The sequence below is a fragment of the Anopheles stephensi genome, chromosome 3 (genome assembly GCF_013141755.1).
Source record: "Anopheles stephensi strain Indian chromosome 3, UCI_ANSTEP_V1.0, whole genome shotgun sequence".
NCBI lineage: Eukaryota > Metazoa > Arthropoda > Insecta > Diptera > Culicidae > Anopheles > Anopheles stephensi.
Window position 1 is genome coordinate 43708558 of NC_050203.1, and position 14583 is coordinate 43723140.

General features: G+C 43.2%; 2 protein-coding genes across 18 annotated transcripts; both read right to left on the bottom strand.

Moving 5' to 3' along the window:
- Positions 1-5187: 5187 nt before the first annotated feature.
- Positions 5188-10106, bottom strand: LOC118510964 (protein Wnt-2). Of its 17 annotated transcripts, none has more exons than XM_036053446.1 (9): positions 9872-9944; positions 9008-9056; positions 8550-8851; positions 6632-6786; positions 6497-6559; positions 6277-6416; positions 5981-6115; positions 5634-5824; positions 5231-5555 (listed from the first exon to the last, which is right to left on the bottom strand). In XM_036053446.1, the coding sequence occupies exons 3-9, from the start codon at positions 8600-8602 to the stop codon at positions 5237-5239; spliced, it is 1056 nt and encodes a 351-aa protein (XP_035909339.1). In that variant the 5' UTR covers positions 8603-8851; positions 9008-9056; positions 9872-9944; the 3' UTR covers positions 5231-5236. The 17 variants fall into 17 exon arrangements, with proteins under 17 accessions (XP_035909331.1, XP_035909338.1, XP_035909339.1 ...); XM_036053448.1 differs by having other exon boundaries at positions 8550-8848; positions 9872-9943; XM_036053438.1 differs by lacking the exon at positions 9008-9056 and having other exon boundaries at positions 5188-5555; positions 9754-9940.
- Positions 10107-11130: 1024 nt separating this feature from the next.
- Positions 11131-14425, bottom strand: LOC118510965 (DNA mismatch repair protein spellchecker 1). The gene is made up of 6 exons (XM_036053451.1): positions 14261-14425; positions 14151-14200; positions 13546-14076; positions 13207-13478; positions 11476-13117; positions 11131-11400 (listed from the first exon to the last, which is right to left on the bottom strand). The coding sequence occupies exons 1-6, from the start codon at positions 14295-14297 to the stop codon at positions 11218-11220; spliced, it is 2715 nt and encodes a 904-aa protein (XP_035909344.1). The 5' UTR covers positions 14298-14425; the 3' UTR covers positions 11131-11217.
- Positions 14426-14583: the final 158 nt, after the last annotated feature.

Sequence of the window (14583 nt, forward strand, 5' to 3'; positions counted from 1 at the left end):
GAATCCCACGGGCTTCCTGAGAACTCCTACTCCGTCCCTTTCTGGGATCCTTGAGTCCCTTCTCCTGACCCTTAACCTCCCGCAGCATCTGCACATGATCGCTACTTGGGCCCTTCCCTTCCTTAAGGGGATGATCAAACAGTGGCTGGCGCAATGGCCATGCTTAAGTATGATGGTTTGTTTGGATGATTAATGGCTCCTACGGCTACTATCATACAGTAGAACTGTAGGAGTTTGCTTGGCAAGCTAAACTCCTTTAAAGCATTAGCGGGCGAACACAACTGCGATGTGTTTGCCCTCTGTGAAATTTGGCTATCGGATGCAATTAAATTAACCTTCCCGGGATATAATATAATCCATGAAGATCGCGTTATTATGGATGGTGGGGGGGTACTGATTGGTGTTCGAAAGAGTCACACTTTCGCCAGGGTTCCCACCCCAAGACAAGAAATAATAAAAACTGTCGCAATTTAGGCAAAACTTGGCGTTCTTCACGTGACAATTACATCCGTTTATATCCCCCCGATAGCCAATAACGAATAAGAAAAAAATGAAAAGTTCAAAGAGGATCTTGGAAATTTACCAGCGGTCTTGCCTGGACCGCTTTTGATCCTGGGAGACTTTAACTCTCATGGAATTGACTGGGGGTGCGATGAAGATGCCATTCGCGCTCCCATCATCCGAGATACCTGCGACAGCTTTGGTTTTTCTATTCTCAACTCAGGAGAGGCAACTAGGATGCAGAGACCTCAAAGTAGGGCGAGTGCACTGGACCTGTCTCTTTGTCCATCAGCAATGGCCCTGGATTTTAGTTGGAAGGTGATCCAGGACCCTATCGGCAGTGACCACTTGCCGATAGAAATTTCCTACATCAAGGGAGGATGTCCAGTAGATGGAACACCCGTTATATGTGACCTAACGAAGAACATCGACTGGGCGAGATACGGCGAATTGATAGCCGCTTTGCTTTCACTTGACTTGGAAGATTTGTCCCCTGTCAAGGAGTACAAAAAACTTGTATCAATTATAAACAAGTGCGCCCTTGAGGCCCAAACAAGTTACTCCCACGTCACTGTGAGGAAACGTCTGTAAAGCATCTTTAACAATATGTTGGAGGTCCACAGCGTCCCGCAAGTGTGGAGAGAAGTGAAAGTTGTCACTATCTTGAAGCCTGGCAAACCACCATCCAGACACGATTCGTATCGGCCAATATCGTTACTGTCGTTTCTGAGGAAACTCCTTGAAAGGATGATTCTTTTCCGGTTAGAAGAATGGTTGGAATCGAACAACCTTCCCTCAAATACCCAGTTTGGTTTTCGTAAAGCCAGGGGTACTAATGACTGCTTAGCCCTTTTGGTTACAGAAATAGAGCTTGCTCGTGCACGCAAGCAGAACATTGGATCTATTTTCCTGGATATAAGGGGGCATTTGACTCAGTATCACCATACAAGCTGAGTCAAAAATTAGAAAATGTGGGGCTGGGTCCAAAGTTGAATAACTTTCTGTTCAACCTTTTGACGGAGAAAGCTATGAGTTTCAACAATGGTCATGTTCAGCTAAAGCGGACCAGTTTCCATGGACTAGCCCAAGAGTCCTGCTTGAGCCCCCTGCTATACAACTTCTATGTTGGCGAAATAGATTCTTGCCTAGCTCCGAACTGCAGCATTAGGCAATTGGCAGACGACGGCGTCACATCTTTTGCAAGCAGGGACGCCGCCGAAATACAACTGCCTTTACAAACCACTTGGGACAACCTTGCCGAGTGGTCTGAAAACCTTGGTATCAAGTTCTCTGCAACGAAAACTGAGATGGTAGTCATTTCTCCAACACCATATCCTCAAACTAGATAGGCTACAGTATCGTTGTCTTAGACTCGCACTAGGGAGCATGAAATCAACACACAACATGTCCCTAGAAGTGATGACCGGAGTGATGCCGCTGAAACTTCGTTTTAAAATGCTGTCGCTTCTCCTTCTAGTCCGTTCTTCAGTATCAAATCCCTTGATCGAAGAAAATTTTAAAGCGCTTCTAGAGACAGGTTCTAAGAGCGAAATCGTGAAAATCTACGAAGATTTTGTTGCCCTACAAGTGTATCCTAGCGCTCCACAGGCATTAAACCGTGCTGCCCTTCCTGAGACCTACAGTTCCCTTTTAACAACAGATTCCTCGTTGCACGAGGAAATTAAGACCATACCGAATTATCTTCGCCCGATGGTAGTTCCGGGCATGTTCAGGGATAGGTATGGCCATTTCGACCAAATAAGCCAGTATTACACTTGTGGATCGTCCTCTAAGGAGGGCGCCGGCTTCGGCGTTTTTAGTGAGTCCGCCGAAGCATTTTTCAAATTGCGGAAGCCGTGTAGTGTTTACACCGCAGAACTAGCCGCAATCTTGTACGCACTATTGATGATAGCAGCGAGACCTTCGGATCAGTACTTCATCTTTATAGATAGCCTTAGGCGCTATTGAAGCACTAAGATACTAAATAAATAATTATTATTATCAATATTATTATGAGTATTACTTTTATTATTCCTATGATTATTGTTCAAACAAACATCTATCGCTTAAGCAAGACTTTCTTAGGGACAGAAGTCCTGTAAAAAAGATGATTGAAAGTGGGGATGAATGGGTTTCCAGTGAATCAAGGCAATCAAGGCAGTCGAGTAACAAGTCACGTGAATTTGCACTGCACACGCGCTAAGAATGTTATCGCCACCCCCGTAGCTGGCGGCCAATCACAACACAAGCATATTCGAGATCAATCGCACCCAGCAACGAAGCAATGGCTTCAAACAAAAAAGATCACGGATATCTGACGATTCCTACAAGTCTTTTCCTCGCTAAATTTGATAGACTCGGCCTGGAGAGTACGAAGTAAACCATCCACAGTCATATAAAAACGTGTAATCAGGCCCAAATATAGGATAAGTTTTGCCGAGAGTGAAATTCAAACGATCGTGTAACTCGTTAAAGGATTGTTCTTTGGTGCAGGATACACGATGGATGTCGATGCCACGAATCATGTGTCTGTAAAGGATCTTATTGCTAGAACAACCAAACGAAATCACGTTACACTTCTGCGGACAATGCCACTGCCCATTAGAGCCACACCGAACAGTGCCGACATCGAGGAACCTATGGAGACGTACACTATCAGAAAACGAAGACACAGGAAGGATGTTTTTTGCATCAGCAGCATACACGAGAACACCATCGGGAGGATGCTCATTAACACAAACATGAGACTACCCTGAAGATCACCTTACGAATCCATACCGAATAAAGAATCCTGACCTGTTACGTTCTTTCGTGGAGATACGAACTTAACCAAAACAGAACCGTACTCCCCAGCCCGAATCTATCAAATTTAGCGAAGAAAAGAATCAGAAATACTGCTAAGTACTGTTTTAAATCTTTCAACCCTGGTCCGGATGACATACCAGCAGTTGCGTTGAAACAGTGCTCTGTAACATTATGTCCGCTTCTGGTCAAGATTTTCAATGCATCGATGAACAAAAGTGAGATCCCGGTTATTTGGAAGACGTCTTGGATGATCCCCCTGTACAAAAGGGCGACAGACACCTTGCTACCAGCTACAGAGCTACAGCTACAGAGCATCACATCATTATGCGCTTGCGTGAAAACATTGGAGATAATTGTCAAAGAAAGTATCCTTAGCGCGTCTCTAGGTTACATAAGGAAGGAGCAGCACGGTTTTATGCCCAAACGTTCCACCTCTACAAATTTGGTTCGATTGGTCTCTGAGTGAGTGAACCGCATGGACAAGGGCTTACAAGTCGATTGCATGAACACCGATTTGAGAGCCGCCTTCGGTAGCATATCGCCCGATTTACTATTGCAAAAACTTCAAAGGTTGGGACTCTCACACTCAATCGTCGCTTGGCTCAACTCCTATCTTTGCAACCGAAAGTATCGCGTAAAATTTCGGGATCATACCTCTCGTCCTTTTATTGGTTCCTCTGGAGGTCCCCAGGGCAGCAATCTGGGACCATTGCTGTTTATTCTATACATAAACGACATGTGCTCTCTTCTGCCTGACAACTGTTACTTGCTGATGATGTAAAACTATTTATGCCTTTTAAAAACGTCTAATGACTGTGCTAAACTGCAGCAAGCTGTTTCAGTGTTCAAAAACTTGTGCGTCCTAAACTGTTTGTCTTTATGTACCGAAAAGTGTTACGTACTGTCCTTTGCGCGTGCGAGATCTGTGATAACATATGACTATAACATCAATGGTGTAAACGTCTCAAGAACCACACAAATGCGCGACCTAGATGTTCTACTTGACCAAAAATTGGCGCTTGGACTTCATTATGACAACGTTATTAACCGCGCCAATAGAACTCTAGGATTATTATTCAAGCTGACTCGTGATTTTTACGACGCCCGATGTTTGAAAGCTTTATATTGCTCAATAGTAAGGTCGATTCTAGAGTACTGCTCTCCTGTGTTTACGCGCTACGCAATCCGTAAGCTAGGTTGGGCCGATAGTACCTTGCTCCCATGCAACACAGAACGTTGTGAACTGCTAGGCCTCGAGTCACTGGAACATCGGCGTTATATAAGCCAGAACACATTTTAAGCAGCATTCCTTTTAGGCACCATTGACGATCCGTAATTGTTAGGTGAACTGAAATTTGTGACACCTAGACTATCGGCTAGACATCAGCAACTGTTACATATTCCACGTTCGCGCACTGAGTACGGTTTCAATGCTCCACTTACAGCTATGTCACGCCGCTTTAACACGCACTCGCACCTGTCCGATTTTAATATGTCCGTGTCCACGTTCAAAAAAAATTGTTACGCGTCCGACCACTTAGTACTTAAGCAAATCAATGTATCATTATTGTAACTAAGATTCTGCATCGTTAGAGCGCCGTGAACGGCGGACGATTAAATAATAATAATAATAACAATAATAAAAATAATAAATTCATTATAGACACAATCCGGACAATACGGCTTCAAGCCGTCATAATAAATAAATAAATAAATAAATAGACAAAACCCACTTGACGGCCAACGGATATGTGTTCAAAAACAAAGATGAGACGAGGGAAAACGTTTCGACATGAAGCCACGAGTAGATACATATGTAACTAGAAACACACAAAGAAGTACAGATGAGAGATTTTCTCATCGGAACCCATAAGCATAAGATTTCAGTTTCGGAATACAGTAATTTTATTGAATGCTTTATAATACTGTTTTATTTACAAGTGTACTCTTCCTTTCGCTCGGAGCAGACATCGCAGGTCACAGTGCAACACCATTTGAACTTACAGTTGCACTGCCATGTCCGGTCGATCTGGTGCGTGTTGTAGCCTCGGCCGCAACACAGAAGATCACAGCGATCCATGGACGTGGAGGTACGATTGCAATTTCTGTCCGTTGTGCCCAGAACACCGATACTGATATTACGCTCACAGTAGTTTGGCGAAGCCTCCAGATAGACCAACTCCGTTCTCTTTGGAATTTGACTATCACTCAGTATTTTTCCATTCTTTTGCTGCAGTTTGTTGGATTTGCTGTCAAAGAAATACGAGCATTACTGGCAGCATCAGCATCAACATCCTCGCCATGGTGGGGAGAGAACCCTGGCTTACCGTTTCAGCACGAGTTGAAGTTGACTGTTCCGCAGGTTGATTCCGTGCACCATCTTGGCTTTACGGTACTTTTTCATCATAGTATTACCGATAACGTGGAACGATGGGAGGCTTTTCCAGCAGGTTTTCATGGCACAGGATCCACTTACGCCGTGGCATTTGCATTCGGTCCGTAATAGAAGTTTCACTAGCTTTACCGAAAGAAACAATAACAAATGGGGGGAAAAAACATTACAGCCCTAATTCAAACCTGTTCACATTTGTGGAAATATGTGTGCCTATGCATAAATGCAAATGCATATGCACATGTAATGAGCATAATCGAATCATTTCCGTATGCTGTTTACCTTTCTGCCGACACGGTTATTGTGCAGGTTCATGAGGCTGCGGTTATCGTTTTCAATTTCACGGGCATCGAGAAACTTTTTTGCGAACCGCATACCGTAACCAATGTCCACGGAACAGCCGCCCCATTTCCAGTTCTACTAAAAGCATATGGAGAAACGTGGAAAGGAAGAACATACAGAATGAGAGTGATAAAAGCACTAGCGGCGATACATATGATGGAATATTGATGAAAACAAAAGCACTAGCTTTGTTTTTTCAATACACATGAAATAAGGAATTAACGAGTGACACTCACTTCAGACTCGCTGGAAGAAAAACTTTTTTGCTTCGTGTCACAGCCACACGTCGTAATGTTTCCTTTAGCGCACGCAGCAGTTATGGAGTACACTGCCCCAGCACTCGTTATGCCATACGTATAGGCAGCCTCTTTTGAACCTAGAACATAGCACGGACACAAATTAAACAATTTGACATTTTGGGGTTTCTATGCTTTATTTTTTGTTTAGTTTTACTACCTATTACTATTATCTGTCCGAGCATGTCATTGTTCCATACGTGAGTGCAGTTCCATCGATGGCCTGTCGAAAGTATTGAGGTGTATAACAGTGAAGAGGGTTACGTCAAAAGTATGCTGCAAAAATATTCCTTACCGTAAAACTGTTTTTGGCATTCACTTACTCCCAACAACTGACCCGATGCTAACGATACCACGGCATCGGATGATTCGGTGCATATTTGACGCTGGGTTTGCGTGAGTCCTGGCATACGCGAGCAAAGCACTGACGAAACGAAACATTTAGCAGCCCTGTACAAACAGACATAAAAAAACGGAACAAATGAAGCTTCACGTATTTGAGTGCAATGAAATGTGCAACTATCTTTGGCTACTTCTTATTACTAGGAGCCACGGTTATCGCCGTAGAATGGCCACTTTCCGAGAATAACACCAACCGATGCGGATGGGTGCAGTTGGCAGGTTTTTATGAACAGAACAGTCGTGACATAATTATACTGAGATGTTTACACGGTTCTTGCGGGTTAGTCTGTCTTTTAGTAAACGACAGTATTTAACCGAAAGCAGCCAACTTTTACCAATTTTTGTAGTAATCAGTTATAGCTCAAATTGATGATTTAAATTTACAAATTATTTACAAACTGTGTCGGTCGTTTGCGTTGAGAAGAGTTCCACAAGTGGATACAAAAACAACTAAGGAAATAGGTTATGCGTTTAATTCTCATTCATTATTCTAACTCCTAGCACGTATAGTTACGAAACACATGTTTTTTTTTTCTACTCATTATTGTTATGTTAATGTCTAATTCTTCAATTACAGAGCTGGTGAGATTATATCCCTGTTAAGGCGGTTACTCCGTGGTCCGTTGACCGAAGCAATAGCGGTGCTAGTTGTAACGAATCTCGAATCGCTCCCTGACCGCGTGTCACCCAGTACGCAGGGCAGACTACGGGTAAAATCATGTTCAAGGAAGCCAGAAATGGCTGGCCAAGAAGATTACCGAAAAAAATGACGCTATTCCTACACCATAGGAATGACCATTCCAACCCAATATAACGAAGTTTATCCTTTCTTCCTACATTTACTACATATAGTATAACATTCCTGCCGAAAGATGTCGATAGCATAGCAGGATGATAAGATAAATTGTTCTCCCCAATATTTTAATACTGTTGTTTTAATACTTAAAACAATCTTCAGATACGCAGTCACTCGCACAAGATTCTAACAGATTAAGGCATCATAACACCGGCCCGAAAAATGTCTTGTATACTGGCCGAGGACAGTACAATTTCAGGCGGAAATGTCTTTCTGACATCTCTTTTCTTGGCCTCCACTTTGCAGATCCTGTGGCGTCGACAATACCGTCCGCCACATCCTCACCGACTGCCATGGTTACACTACACACCGAGCCACCTGCCAACTTGATGCCGACCTAGCCATCATACTATCGCCCCGACAAACAACAGCAGAACCGCCTCATTCGATTTTTACGCACCAGCAACCGGTACCGAGAGATATAAACTCATAGCGCAATAGTTTTTACATTACACGAACCATAACAGTTAAGCAATAGTTAAGCCATACATTCAATAGTTTTATCACACTGTTACATGTGTACAGACAGAAAAGAAGCGAATGAGGTCTCAAATACCCAAAGCATCTATAAATAAACGATTAAAAAAATCTCTTGGCTAAAACCCAGATAACAAAATCGTAATGCTTTCTCGCTCTACCCAAGCAACAAGTAAACCTGCCAAAGCGAGAAAGGATGATGATTTTGTTAACTGGAAATGCCTCTTAGGGCCATTTCTGGCTTTCTGTGACTTGATTTTACCCGTAGCTCGATAGTCAGTTTTGCGTACGGGGAAACGGTCCTCGAATGGGATTTGTATTGGGTGTCCTGCCGTGTACCCGTCCTTTACCTTCGGGCCGTCCCTTCCTGACTTCTTAAACATGTTGCTAGCCCAATTAGTTTTCTGAATGGGTGTTTACGCTATTTTTGAGATTTGACCATATCTTCAATTACATCTCAAGATGAACGTTGCCTTACCTTAGTTTGAAGATGGTGAGAATAACAAACAGCGCCGCTGCAACGTTTCTCATTTTATCCTATTGTTGCTAGAAACATTTTAAGGCCTTGTCAAAAGAAAGGCAGATAAATAACGATCTTTTTGTAGTATGATGTTCAAATGCCGCTTCACAAGTTTCGGTTGCGCCTATTCCAACACAAGCAACGACACAATTTCACTCACTCACTAAAAGCATCTCACAACGCTGCGATAACAACATTTATATAACGCCTATTGCAGTCACCAATCAAAGTACTGATAGTACGACAAGATCACCGCACTGCTGTAGAAAAACCAAAGATAGCAACGATACTGTTTGTGTATTCACTGCACATATTACACACAAAGTAATATCACGTATTGGACCAAGTTATCCACCATACGGTTGGCCGATAATTGCCAAATACCAAACGCATAAACACACGGACGGTTTACTCACGAACACAACTGTAGACTGCACCAGCGGCAGCAAACCAAAGCGACGAACCCTTTTGCGGGATCAGGAAGCAGGGCATCAACAAGGCACAAAAAATGAAACAAAAAATTGATTTGCAACACTCGTAGCCCTCCACATGACATTGAAATATTTGTGTTTTCTACAGCCGTAAGCCGGCACACGTCTTTCCCATCCAGTACTCATCGGTTTTCAGTTCCACTGCAGATGAGCTTGCTGTGATCATCGGCCCAAACGCAACTTCTGTCTGCTTATAAGAGATTTCAATCTCAACCTGCACAACTGCGCCAGCTACAAACACTTGCAAATTGATCGCTGTATTCTAAAAGCTTTGCTCACTTGCTTGCAAACGTCACGTAGCAGCAGCGTTGTGATTTGATGGTCACTTTCACCATGATATTGGTAATTTGACGACAAAACCATGCTGCTCAGATTTTGTCGAAAGACAGCAAAAGAAGCTGGCACTCGAAACAGTATCCCGCAGTCCGTGAATCTAAAAAGTAGCTAGCGAACGTTGGCAGCGATTGGCCAGTTTACCAGTTACACTACACTCGGCACACACCATCACTGCACGACACTGTTGTAAAGCAGGCTGGCTGCAAAAGATTATCATACAACCTACGGTGTCTGTCTGTATTCGCAGCATCTAACTTTTCCACATATGCACGATTACGAATGGCTTGACACGTTTTTAGCACAACAGCCAACACAAAGACTTGCTGTAAGCTTACTTATTTTGTCAAACTTCCTTCTGCTGCATTGATCACCTCGATCCTCTATAGCTCTTGCTTTAGTACGTCTTATTATGCTTCTATTTTCTCTCTTTTTTAACACTTGCGTTCCACACACATCGGTTATCTGCTTCACACGTTTTCGAAATTGCTGCTCCGGACCGCTTCGCGGACGCCGAACGACTGAAACCGACGAATACCCTCGCGCGCCGATGATCGCTGCAATGACGATCAGCGACGATACAACCAACCATTGAGTGCCTGCCTTGGCGTAAAGATGAATCTTGTTCGCTCGTAGGATTTCCGAAGACAAGGAAAAAACTCGTTCTGCGACTGATTCAGCTCTCTATGCACGCGCAAGCATTAGCGCGGAAGGCACAGAGAACGGAACATAGCAAACCGTCGAAGAAACGTGGAGCGGAATCATGATTCCGCCGCCAGTCAGTACTGATGTGTTGGGCCTGGGGTAAACAAATTTAGATATTTCCGATCCACCCAAAAGGCTTGCCGAATGTGGGCGCAAATGAATTGTGACGAAAGTTTGGTATAGTTTTTTTTTTTTCAAATCGCTTACAAATTTTTGCTTCTTTCTTTGATTATCTTTATGATGCGTTTTGTTATTTATTTTTAAATTATTTATTTTAAATAATTTAAAGTATTAATTTTTCTAAACCACATTTTTTACAGTGTTTTTCAGACTGTTAAACAACTGTTTCCATATTTAAGATAGTAGTCCATTCTTCTTCTTCTTCCTTGGCATTGCACCCTCGAGAGGTCTTGGCCTACCCCATTTCTGGCTTTCTGTGACTTTATTTTACCCGTAGTAAAGTAGTCAACCCTATGTACGGGGAGGCGGTCTTGGATGGGATTTGGTCCACGGCTTCCTGCCGTGTGAAGACCGGCGCCGTTATCGCCTCGGCAACAACTTGCCCAAATGGTCATATTATATATTTAAAGGTATATATGTAGAACCGCAAATTGTTTTCAACTTATTGAAACATGTGTTCTGTGCTGAGAACAGACTGTGTACCGTATTTAAATGGTTAATGTTCCCTCCTTCTTTGGTGCTACAACCTCGAGGAGCTTAAGGAAGTTGTGGCGAAACGTGTGGGATTTGATACCGATCCCTTGGTGTCTGTATCTTGAGGCGCTACTAACTAAAGCATCGGGCCGCCCCAACCCGTTAAATGTGTTGCCAGCATTATTTCTGTTTCTGTGTCTAGTGCACCGCAATGCCGCAATGAAAAATTTGATGATATGTTTCACATTTAAAGCACACAATTTACCCGACTAAATTTATTGATGTACTGAGTCTATTGATATGTAGCTGAAGTGATTCTTTTGTAAAACAATAAAAGACAATAAAAGACAACTGCGTTACACATCTTCGAACGAATTCAGTTTGATGAGTTTTATTCATATCGAGAATGTTCACCATCCAACTGCGAATGACATTCCATACATTTAATTAAGCAAATATTGTAAACCTTGCAAAGCATCCGAAGACAATGAAAAAGTGTCACTGTCACAATCAAAATTGTCGATTTGATCAAAACAAGATTGTAACACTTTCAGACCATCAGCATCCTGTTGCTCTTTAAGCGATCCTCGATGATCTTCGCATTCCTTGTAGAATTTTTCAGCAAGCTGTAAGTGAATTAAGAAAAAAACGAACCAATGACAGCACAACCTTTTTGCGACGTAAAGGCAACATTTACTCACCTTAATGACACCGGGAGGAAAGTTGGCCAATTTGGCGACCTGTATTCCGAAGCTTTTCTCCATCACACCCGGCTTTACCTGATACAACAAGGTCATTCGTTCTCCGTCGACGATAGCTTCCATGTGGCTGTTTTTCACATTCGGTACGTAGGTGGCAAGATCAGTTATTTCTTGAAAGTGCGTAGCAAACAGCGTGAAGCATTTGCTTTCTTTAGCCAACCACTCAGCAATAGACCACGCGATGCCGCAACCCTCGTACGTTGATGTTCCGCGTCCGAGCTCGTCGATGATGACAAGAGACTTTTCCGTTGCTTTACGAATAATTCCGGCCGTCTCGATCATTTCCACCATGAATGTGCTAAGCCCTTTTGTAAAGTTATCATCCGCGCCGATTCGACCCAAGATACAATCCACAATGGACATTTCTGCACTCTCGCACGGTACAAATGCACCGACATGCGCCATCAATACTGCAACCCCTACCGATCGTATGTAGGTGCTTTTACCTCCCATGTTGGGCCCCGTGATAATGTACATTGATGAATCTTCGGCGTTGAACAGAGCATCGTTGGCAATAAAGTTTACATCTTCCTGCAGCTCCAGGCATGGGTGTCGAATTTGCGAAAGTTTCAACACGCGTGGCCCATCCTTTTGCATTTTTGGTCGCACGTAGGGAATCGGTGCGGTACAAGCACTAACGGCAAAGCTGACCAAGCAATCTAGCTGCGCTATCTGGTTGTTGAGCATCGTCCAAGGTTCTATGTACCCGATTGCGACGCGTATCACCTCTGCCACTATTGTTTGTTGCTGTTCCTCGTAAGCACTCTTGAGAGTAGCAAACGTCTCGCTGTAGTCGTGCAGTTTGTTCGTAGTAAATCGTACACCTCCCTTGATGGCGTCGAGAATGCGATAGGAATTGTTCTTCCGAATCAAGGTTTCGTCCTTGAGCGTGATCCGGAAATGAAATCCATGCTGGCTTACAAACTCCAGCTTGATAGACGAGCCGGCCTCTAACCCAATGTCCTTTGCAACCGCCGCAAGATGGCGTTTCATTTTCGAATGGATTTCATCCATTTCCTGTTTGCGCTCCTGCAGTTCCCTATCGAAATCCGATTTCACGAGATATTCGCCTTGCTCGACCGCTTCCAAGTCTATGATTTGTTCAACCATCGATTTGAATAACTTCAAATCCGCCAAACTATCCTTGATCGGGTTATATATGTTGGTAAGCACAGCTGCGTTTCTCGTATCATTCATATCCAGTAGCGTTAGCATCCTTGGGATTCGTAGTACCACCTGGTACAAGCGAAAAATATCCTGCAATGATGCTTTTCGATGCAACAAGCGCTTCAGCACAAACATTATGTCCGGCAGCTTCTTCAGGTGGTTATCGTAGAGTGCCGTGCGCACCGTCGTATTGTCGACAAAATACTCGACAATTTCGTGACGATCCTTAATAAGTTCATAGTCTCGCAGCGGCTGTTTAATCCATTGTGCCATCAAACGATGGCCTTGGGGTGTACGGCACCGATCTAGCACACCAAGCACACTTTGCCACCGGTATGTGCTCGATTTAATTGTTGTTCCCGGTTTGGGAAAAAGATTCAGTGCAGATACTGCTGCCGCATCCAAGTGTACGAAACTGTGTTAGGTGGTAAAAAATGCATATTGACTCATTAGCAAAAAAAAAACATATGGAAGTTGTAACATAATTGAACCATTTAAACTTACCGGTTTGAATCAAGCGAGCTGAGGTGAAACTGGCCGTGATTGCCATTTTCACTGGTAAGCTCAAGATAATTTACAGCCACAGCAAGCGCACTGATCGCCATAGCCTTTGACGCCTCAGGAATGGTGTTCGCATTTTGCTGCTGTCCTTCTCGGAAGCGAAGCAATTTGTTCAAACTTTCCATAATATCGACTTTATCCACCATGAACTCTTTCGCTTTGCGGAGTGTAATGATCACATTATTTCTTTTCATTATTTGTTCGATGCGTTCATGCTGCAGGGTGAGAAAAGAAACAAAATCGTACAATGTACAATTTTATTTGATATTTTAATACAATTACCTTTGCCGCAGCGTTGGAAAGCAGACACTCTTTAGGGCTTAGCAACACAATGAGAGCCTCCAGCTCAGTGTAGAAATCGTCGTCGACGAACTCAATCACGCCCATTCGCCTCTCGTTCACGTCGACGAATGCCAGCCCAACCATTTGCTGCTTCAATTCCAGGTTAACTTGCACAGCAATCAAAGCTGATCCATTAACCATTTCGTTGTTGTTATTGAACAAGACATCTTCGAAGTGAGCCAGATTGCCTGGAGATCCTTTGTACTGGACCACCCATTCGTTCTCCAGCTTCTTTTTCAGTGGTTTTGTAAAAACCACTACACGATAGTTGCGCACAAGCAACAGCTCTCGTATGAGACCCTCGAAATTGTTTTTGCTTAACGAAAGATATGGCAGCTGCAGATCATCTATCTCCATGATTTTTACCACGTTCGTAGACTTGAACACTATTTTTGCAACGAAGGTCGCATCTTCGCCATGGCAGCTGTAGTAATCAGAGCGGTCAAATATTCGCACCGTTGTAGCTGGTTTCTGCAAAACGATGGTAAGGTATGCATCGTTAGTAAAAAAGTGTTCAATATGAAGCTATGAAACAGTTCCCATACTTCTCCCAATGATTTGTAGAATTCGATGAAAGTCCTCTGCTGCGGTTTGTCTGCAACGGGAAGCACAGTATTAGAGAAAGAAACTGTATTAATTGCGTAAAATAGCGTACCTAAGTTGAGACATTGTAGAGGCTTTAAGTTGGACATTATACAACGCTTGGAAAACTTTGGACAATCTTTATACAACTTGGAAATTTGCAGTGCATCTAACACAAAAGCTAAACGCTCATCTGCGCTGGCCGTGGAAGCAGAAAACGCGCGAATGTTTTGTTTACGTGCAAGTTTGACAGCCCGTCTCGTGGGCTATACTGCCCGGTTCAAAAGTTTAGAGAGCTGAAAGAAAGGCGCCAAATGCAAATCATAGAATTAACATTACGAACCGAAACAAGGATCATTATTATTTTGAATGTTATTTCAGTAAGTTTACGCCGAA

Bases quoted from the DNA above. Each gene is read 5' to 3' on its own strand.
- LOC118510964 (XM_036053438.1), bottom strand. From the start codon at position 8,602: ATGAGAAACGTTGCAGCGGCGCTGTTTGTTATTCTCACCATCTTCAAA. The intron at 6,116-6,276 runs GTGAGTGTCACT...TGCTTTTAGTAG, and splicing joins TTTCTTCCAGCGAGTCTGAA to AACTGGAAATGGGGCGGCTG. The intron at 5,825-5,980 runs GTAAACAGCATA...CTTTCGGTAAAG, and splicing joins ATAACCGTGTCGGCAGAAAG to CTAGTGAAACTTCTATTACG.
- LOC118510965 (XM_036053451.1), bottom strand. From the start codon at position 14,297: ATGTCCAACTTAAAGCCTCTACAATGTCTCAACTTAG. The intron at 13,479-13,545 runs GTAATTGTATTA...CTCACCCTGCAG, and splicing joins TTTCCAACGCTGCGGCAAAG to CATGAACGCATCGAACAAAT. The intron at 13,118-13,206 runs GTAAGTTTAAAT...CACCTAACACAG, and splicing joins AGCTCGCTTGATTCAAACCG to TTTCGTACACTTGGATGCGG.